Source organism: Simochromis diagramma, unplaced genomic scaffold (genome assembly GCF_900408965.1).
Source record: "Simochromis diagramma unplaced genomic scaffold, fSimDia1.1 OVJJ01000315.1, whole genome shotgun sequence".
In the NCBI taxonomy this organism is placed as follows: domain Eukaryota; kingdom Metazoa; phylum Chordata; class Actinopteri; order Cichliformes; family Cichlidae; genus Simochromis; species Simochromis diagramma.
The window spans coordinates 156856-165257 of NW_024386863.1; the positions used below are offsets into that span (position 1 = coordinate 156856).

The 8402-nt window shown below is 48.7% G+C and overlaps 1 protein-coding gene across 1 annotated transcript; it reads left to right on the top strand.

The window, feature by feature from the left end:
* Positions 1-2517: 2517 nt before the first annotated feature.
* Positions 2518-8402, top strand: LOC120733264 (disks large homolog 4-like). The gene is made up of 9 exons (XM_040031347.1): positions 2518-2814; positions 3998-4174; positions 4803-4840; positions 5346-5393; positions 5487-5588; positions 5664-5836; positions 5916-6025; positions 6499-6590; positions 6680-8402. Exons 1-9 carry the CDS (start codon positions 2762-2764, stop codon positions 6784-6786), a joined length of 900 nt encoding a protein of 299 aa, XP_039887281.1. The 5' UTR covers positions 2518-2761; the 3' UTR covers positions 6787-8402.

An 8402-nucleotide genomic window follows, 5' to 3' on the forward strand; every position in this document is an offset into this window, starting at 1 on the left:
CACACTAGACAAGCGAGCAACCCACCAAAACCAACACACCACACAACACAACAACCATCAACAACACATACACACACACACACACCACACACACACCGCAACACACACACACGCACACACACACGCACACACACACACGCGCACACAGACACACCACACACACCACACACACACGCACACACACACACACAGCACACCACCACACACCACACACACACACACCACGCACCCACACACACACACGCACACACACACAACACACACACACACACACACACACACACACACACACACACACACACACACACACACCTAACCCGTTTCTCACTACTCAAGTACGCGACTGCGCACTCGTGTTCTCACTAGTCCGTGCGTTGTAAGTTCACACGTCACACTTCCTGAGAACGCAGCGCGATCGTTCCACAGCTGGAACATCAGTGTACTTGATGACTTGATGACATCACAGCTCCAGAGGTTTCACTGCCATCCCCTCGTAATTTTACTGTGATTAATGTTTGCAGTGGAAATTTCTCATGGTGTGGGAGAAAAAAGATAAAAAAGAATTTCAGGCCCTTTGGCAAATAAAGCAAACATGAACATTTTATCTAAGTGACTTATATGTTTAACCTGAGCAGTGAAAGACCGCGGGGGGTTAAAAACGATGGAGTCCGCCGTTCTCGCTCTGGTGACCCTTGACCTCATGGTCAGCTGACAGCTGGTGGGTAACAGACGTCTCTGAAAACGTCGGAGCGCTTTTACAAATATGTGATGTCCTGATATTTGAAGTTCACACAGCAACATTCTCGCCTTAAAATATCTTAAAAGTTCATTTTTTTACACAGAGTCATATCTTTTTAGCAGCTGTCCTACGTCACTGCTGTGTTTGAGTTTTGGACGAAATGCATTCTGGGATATTTGGCTGCACCAAGTCCACATAAGCCACCACCGATGCATGCTGGGTAAAATGGGAGGAGCCAGAACACATCCGGGAATGTTGAAATGAGATGAGATGAGATAGCCTTTATTTGTCAGTTTCAGGTCTTTTGCCCACAACCGAGATGACAGAAATGTGTAACACAGAAGGATAATACAGGAATGCACAGGTATCAACACACCATAGCACACACAGACAGTAACATGGGAAAGAGTTCCAGTGTGTACATCTGATCTGGGACCGCTGCAGTCCCAGTCTTCCAGCCAACCCAGGTGGCCTTGCATGGAATGGGAAGGAACAGACTAAACACAGTCGTTATCAGGGTGTTTTGTTCGGCTCCGGCCTTGCAGCTGGCGCCAAAGGGGTCCTCCGCATGAAGTGATGGTGCTTTTTACTTCAGTGCGAACAGATCATATGAATTTCAAAGCAGTTCTACAGTCCAACACTGGTCTCTCAATCTCCCGTTGGAGAGCCGTGAGCTTCGCCATACTTGCGTTCTGTGATGTTGTCATTTCTTGTGCTCAAGGAGCCGATTTCTGAGAACTCACAGCAGTGTGCCTCCCCGAGATGTCATCCAATTTGCGCCCAGAGATGTTATTCCGAGCGAGCCCTTCTGAGATGTATCCAGTCTGCAGTCAGAGATCTTATTCTGAGTATTCACAGCAGCCGTAGCCTCTCCAAGATCTTATCCATGCTGACTCAATGAGCCCATTTTGAGAAACTCACGCCTCTTCCCATCGTTTCAATCCCAGCGGGCAGCCTTGTGGAGGTTTGAACAGCCGGTTCCATTTTCTTAATTCTTCGATAAGTCAGGGCCAAGCCAGCTCCGATCAACCAGAACCCTGTTACCATGGTTCTGAATAGGTAGATACCTTCAGCACTCAGGCTCACCCGAGCCCAAACTTCTCGTTGAGAAACGGGTGTTGATTGCATTCAGTTGATCCAATCCATGATTCCTCCTTTAGGTTTTAGAGAACAGACTGTGAGAGAGTGTTCCAGGGAAAATACAGAAACCACGAGACTAGACAAGGACATCAGCAGGGAAGATAAGGGAGAGGAGAAAAAGTGTGTCCGCCTCCTCCAAGAGTCAAAGAAGGAAAGTACTTAGCTTGATGCTACTTTGAATTGGAGCAGTACTGTTACTGATGACGTATCACAAGTCCACGAGAACGCAAGTACACACAAGTACACGCAAGTACACACAAGTACACACAAGTACACGCAAGTACACACAAGTACACGCAAGTACACGCAAGTACGCACGAGTACACACAGTACACACAAGTACAACACAAGTACAACACAAGTACAACACGTACACGCAAGTTACGCACGGAGTACACACAAGTACACACAAGTACACACAAGTACACGCAAGTACACACAAGTACACGCAAGTACGCGCGAGTACACACAAGTACACACAAGTACACACAAGTACACGCAAGTACACACAAGTACACGCAAGTACGCACGAGTACACACAAGTACACACAAGTACACACAAGTACACACAAGTACACGCAAGTACACGCAAGTACGCACGAGTACACACAAGTACACACAAGTACACACAAGTACACGCAAGTACATGCAAGTACGCGCGAGTACACATATTGAGAAACAGCACGGTCTCCTGATCCATCTGTGAGCTGTGATTGGCCTGCAGTGATGCTGATGATTGGTCCTGCTCACTGTGTGTAAAGACCTCTGATCATGTGACCCTTGTACCTGTGTGACCTTTGACCTTGACCCTGTTTAAACTCTGAGTGTGTGTTTTCAGAGTACAGTCGCTTCGAGGCAAAGATCCACGACCTGAGGGAGCAGATGATGAACAGCTCGTCCGGCAGTCTGAGGAACAGCCGCACCTTCTACATCAGGTAACCTGAGCTCACCTGTGACACACTGAGACACCTGGACCAGGTCTCCTCAGGGCAGCACGCCCGGCCTCATTCATCTGTTCCTACTGTGAATGAGTCAGAATGACCTCACAGTCATGACGCCTGTGAACAGGTGTGCTTTACTCCATCATGTGTCACTCAGCTGTAACCATCAACCATCTAGATTCAGAGATGGATGCATCCAGCAGATTATTCCTTTACCAACAAATCTAAAACATGAACACATCAGGAGCACCTCAGGTTCAGGATGGGTTTGAACGCAGGCTGGAGCTGCCAGGGATCGAACCAACAACCTCAGAGGACGAGCCGCTCTGCCTCCGGAAACACAGACGCCACGTTTATGAGTGTGAAAGGTTTATCCTCAGTAAGACACATTTGTCTCTCTACACAGCAGAGACCAGACGGACATCCACAGAACAGATCGGTAGAATACATTAAAACAATAGAAACAGTTATAAACAACTTCAGAATTATAAGGTCTGTAATAGGAGTGGCTGTAGCTCAGGCGGTAGAGCAGGTCATCTACTGATCGCAAGGTTGGTGGTTCGATTCCTGGCTTCCCCTGGTCTGCGTGCCAAACATCCTTGAGCGAGATATTAATCCCACCGATGGATGTTCACCGATGCATCCATCAGAATATGTGTGAATGTGAGCTAGAAAGAAAATGTGCTTGGGTGAATGCACACGTTGCATAAAGCGTTGTATGAGCTGTAATAAGCCATTTATACAGTTTAGAATTCATAACATTTAGTTAGTGTGTGTGTGTACATGTTTATATATCTTTGTGAGGACCAACATTTAAATGCTACTATACTTGTGGGGACCAACAGCCATCATGGGGACTATGAAGACATGTTTGAGACTCACAATGTGGTTTTAGGGTCACAGTTATGGGAACGCTTTCATTTTTGATGGTTAGGGTAAGAAATATGTCAATTGATGTCCTCACTAAGATATGAAAACAGGACTGTGTGTGTCTGTGTTTGTCGGTCCGAAGTGTGTGTGAAGAACACACAGAGAACTCCTGGAACAACTTCTGACTCCAGATGTGCTAAATTTAAATGACTCCCAGTCAGCTGACAGTCTGAGGCGGTCACATGACCTCCTGAGGTCCTCAGAGGCGATGAGCGGCGTTCTCCATGGCGTGCTGTGTGTGTTACAGGGCGCTCTTCGACTACGATAAGCAGTGGGACTGCGGCGTGCTGTCTCAAGCGCTGGACTTTAACTTTGGCGAGGTCTTCCACGTGATCGACAGCGCCGACGAGGAGTGGTGGCAGGCACGCAGGGTCAACCAGCAGGGGGAGCTGGAGGAGCTGGGCTACGTCCCCTCCAAGCACAGGTCAGTGAATGCTGCACACACACACACACACACACACACACACACACACACACACACACAGGTCAGTGAATGCTGCACACACACACACACAGGTCAGTGAATGCTGCACACACACACACACACACACACACACACACACACACACACACACACACACACACACACACACACAGGTCAGTGAATGCTGCACACACACACACACACACACACACACACACACAGGTCAGTGAATGCTGCACACACACACACGCACAGACACACACACAGGTCAGCGAATGCTGCACACACACACACACACACACACACACACACACACACACAGGTCAGTGAATGCTGCACACACACACACACACACACACACACACACACACACACACACACACACACACACACACACAGGTCAGTGAATGCTGCACACACACACACACACACACACACACACACACACACACACACACACACACACACACACACACACACACACACACACACACACACACACACAGGTCAGTGAATGCTGCACACACACACACACACCGACACACAGGCCACCTCAGGGTGCTTCATACTGTAAGATAAAGACAATAATACACAATGAATCCAGTGTGTGTGTGTGTGTGTGTTTCAGAGTGGAGAGGAAGGAGTGGTCACGGATGAAGAGCAAAGGTAAAATAATAACACACACAGAGGAGGAGGAGGCGTGGTTATTAATCAGTGACTCCTCCACACACACTCCTGTGATGATAGTTTGACCTCCTGATGATCAGTGAGGAGGAACCTGAGAGCTCAGGAACAGGAAGAGGTCAGAGGTCATTCATCGAAGCTCCGTGTTCAGTGTGAGGAAGTAAAATAAAACCTGCAGCCTGTGCTGATGATACAGGAAGTGGAAGTTTCTACTTCCTGTTTTCTCCTCTGTGAGGATCCAGAGGAAGTCACTCAGACTCAGAAACACAAAAACACAGAGACGTCCATCAGCTCTGACCTCATCACAGCATCACAGGAACCTTCAGACAGGAAGTGACCTCTGACCTCTCTCACTTCTAACCACGTGACTCAGTCAAACTGAGGGTTCATATAACCTCAGACCCTCCTCATCATCATGTCCCCGTCGTGGGTCAGATCTTCGTATGATGTCACTTCCTGTGTTTTCAGGTGTTTCTTCTTCTTGCAGGTAGAGAAGGCTTCGTTCACAGCTACGAGCTCATCACTCAGATTGAAGGTCAGTGTCACCAGTAACCTTTGACCCCAGACTCTAAATCAAACTGTTCCCGCCTCTGACTGTGGGTCACATGACCTCTGTGTGTGTGTTCAGTGGACTATGCCCGCCCCATCATCATCCTGGGACCCACCAAAGACCGCGTCAACGACGACCTGCTGTCCGAGTTCCCCGACAAGTTCGGCTCCTGCGTTCCCCGTAAGGCTCCACCTACAGGTGGTCAAACAGGAACTGAACAGACAGGTTTCTAATGTGTGCCTCTCTCTCTCACAGATACGACTCGCCCTCGCAGGGACTACGAGGTGGATGGGCGGGACTACCACTTTGTGGCGTCACGGGAACAGATGGAGCGGGACATCCAGTCGCACCGCTTCATCGAGGCGGGGCAGTACAACAACCACCTGTACGGGACGTCGGTGCAGAGTGTGCGACAGGTGGCCGAGCAGGTGACAGTCCGCACTTTCCCACAGTGGCCGTTTCCACTCCCACAGTGGCAGTATTGTGACGGTGTGTGTGTGTGTTCAGGGGAAGCACTGCATCCTGGATGTGTCGGCCAACGCCGTGAGGAGGCTGCAGGCGGCACAGCTCCACCCCATCGCTATCTTCATCCGACCGCGGTCGCTGGAGAACATCCTGTGAGTCTAACACGTCACGTAAAATCAAGAGGTCAGATCAAACTGCTCTCTGACTCCGCCCATAAAGGTCAAATCAGACCAACCTCCCAGATCCAGTAACAGACAGAGGTCTGCAAAAGCAGAGATGAGATTCTGACTTCTGCCACCCGGTGATCGCCGAGTTGTGCCTCATCCACAGACTCTAGTGTGGGTGCCCAGCTGGGCCCCCCGTGGGAGACCCTACCAGGGACAAAAAGCCCCCAACACCACAGGTTGCGAATCAGGGAGGTTCTTAATTTTTGATTCTTAAAGTAAATTAAAGTTCAAACATGAAAATCTCAAATGTCATTCAATTACATTTTTTCAAAGAAAATTAATTAAAATTTTACATTTTCTTTTTTTTAAGATTTGATTCAAAGTGTTGTGGTTTTGTGGGCGGAGCCACAGAGCATTTCATGTCGCTGTGAGAATTAACATGTGTGACATTGGTGCAGGGACTTGAACAAGCGCCTGTCGGAGGAGCAGGCGAGGAAAGCTCTGGATCGAGCCATCAAGCTGGAGCAGGACTTCCTGGAGTGCTTCACAGGTAAAACATTAACGATTAAGTTCACGAGCGTTCACGTGTGAAACGTACGTGCGTCTTGGGGCTTGATGCCATCTTTGCCTGTCTTCCAGCCATCGTGCACGGCGACAGCTTCGAGGAAGTCTACCACCACGTCAAAGTGGTCATCGAGGAGCAGAGCGGACCCTACATCTGGGTCCCCGCACGCGACAGGCTCTGATTGGCCGACTGTCTTCACGGGAACTGCTGTTAACGTCACGCCCAGGCTCCTCCCTCCCTCCGGCGGGTTTTTGTTTTCTTCTCTGGGAGGGTGACGGGCGCACGCACTGATGGATCAGGATGTTTTTTATCTGAGACGAGGACAGACTCACACTGATTGGTTTATTATCAGTACATAATGAATCAGAGCCTGTAGACCTGGTACTGAAGTATTTATATCATGCTATTTATTTATTTATCTATTTATTTATTGGTTTGTGTGATGTGAAGATGGTGTGTGTGTGTGTGTGTGAGTGTGCACGTGTTGGTGTGTAGTGTACATACAGACTTGTGTGACTGTAAATAAACGATGGGGCTCAAACACACAGTCTATTTCAGGGCTTAAAGTAACAAACAACCACTGGACTACAACACCCACAATCCTCCTCTGCCTGCACCTCTACACCCCCACGCCCTCCCTTTCCACACTTCATCTGCTACTGTCCTCCTCTGCCTGGACTACAACTCCTCAAAGCACCCTTTGTTTGGACTACAACTCCTCAAACCGCACTGTGTTTGGACTACAACTCCTCAAACCGCACTGTGTTTGGACTACAACTCCTCAAACCGCACTGTGTTTGGACTACAACTCCTCAAACCACCCTTTGTTTGGACTACAACTCCTCAAAGCACCCTTTGTTTGGACTACAACTCCTCAAACCACCCTTTGTTTGGACTACAACTCCTCAAAGCACCCTTTGTTTGGACTACAACTCCTCAAACCGCATTGTGTTTGGACTACAACTCCCTGTCTTTCCCCCTGCTTCCACTAAAGCACCCACAATCCTCCTTGGTTTTGACTGCAACAACTTTATGCTGGACTACATGACCCACAATCCTCCTCTGTCTTGACCTAAACGCACACAATCCTTCTTGGCTGAACATTGAACTGCCCTCATATGGACTACAGCTCCCATAATCCCCTCCTGATGGACAGTTTGGATTGAAACACTTCCATTTTTAAGCAAAAACGTCTGGACTGCAGCACCAACACTTCCCAGTTGTGGTGATGGATAAACTCCACCCACAAATGTCTACAGCACAGAAGGACTACATTACCCACAAGTCTCAGCTGATCCAGGCCACACATGCTGCCTGTGGGTCTGTGCTTGACTACAATACCCATGATTCTCTGCTCAGATGGCAGGGTGGAGACTGTGAAATTACCCTGCTGAGGGGAAGGCGGAGCTAAAGGTTGAGGTTGGGGTAGCATCAGGGGGCGGGGCATGTGTCCCGCTCACAGGACTCTGTTACCCACAGTGCTTTGAGTGTAGATGGGTTCCAGCGGGGTTTCCCAGACTGAATATCAGGGTCGTGTGAATAATAATAATTATTATAATGAAAGTAATCCTACTTATAGATGATGTAATATCATCACACACACGTGCACTCAGCGGGGTCACCTGAGGTCATGTTAGTTTGTGAGCACTGACAGAAACACTGATGTATCATTAAATCTGAGTATTGATTAGCCTGCCTCACACACACACACACACACACACACACACACACACACACACACACACACACACACACACACTCACACACACACTCACACACACACACTCACTCACACAC

What these genes read in the sequence shown, in the direction of transcription:
- LOC120733264 (XM_040031347.1), top strand. Translation starts at nt 2,762, where the DNA reads ATGATGAACAGCTCGTCCGGCAGTCTGAGGAACAGCCGCACCTTCTAC. An exon ending in AGCCGCACCTTCTACATCAG is followed by an intron (nt 2,815 to 3,997) that starts GTAACCTGAGCT and finishes TGTGTGTTACAG; the next exon opens with GGCGCTCTTCGACTACGATA. An exon ending in CTTCCTGGAGTGCTTCACAG is followed by an intron (nt 6,591 to 6,679) that starts GTAAAACATTAA and finishes CCTGTCTTCCAG; the next exon opens with CCATCGTGCACGGCGACAGC.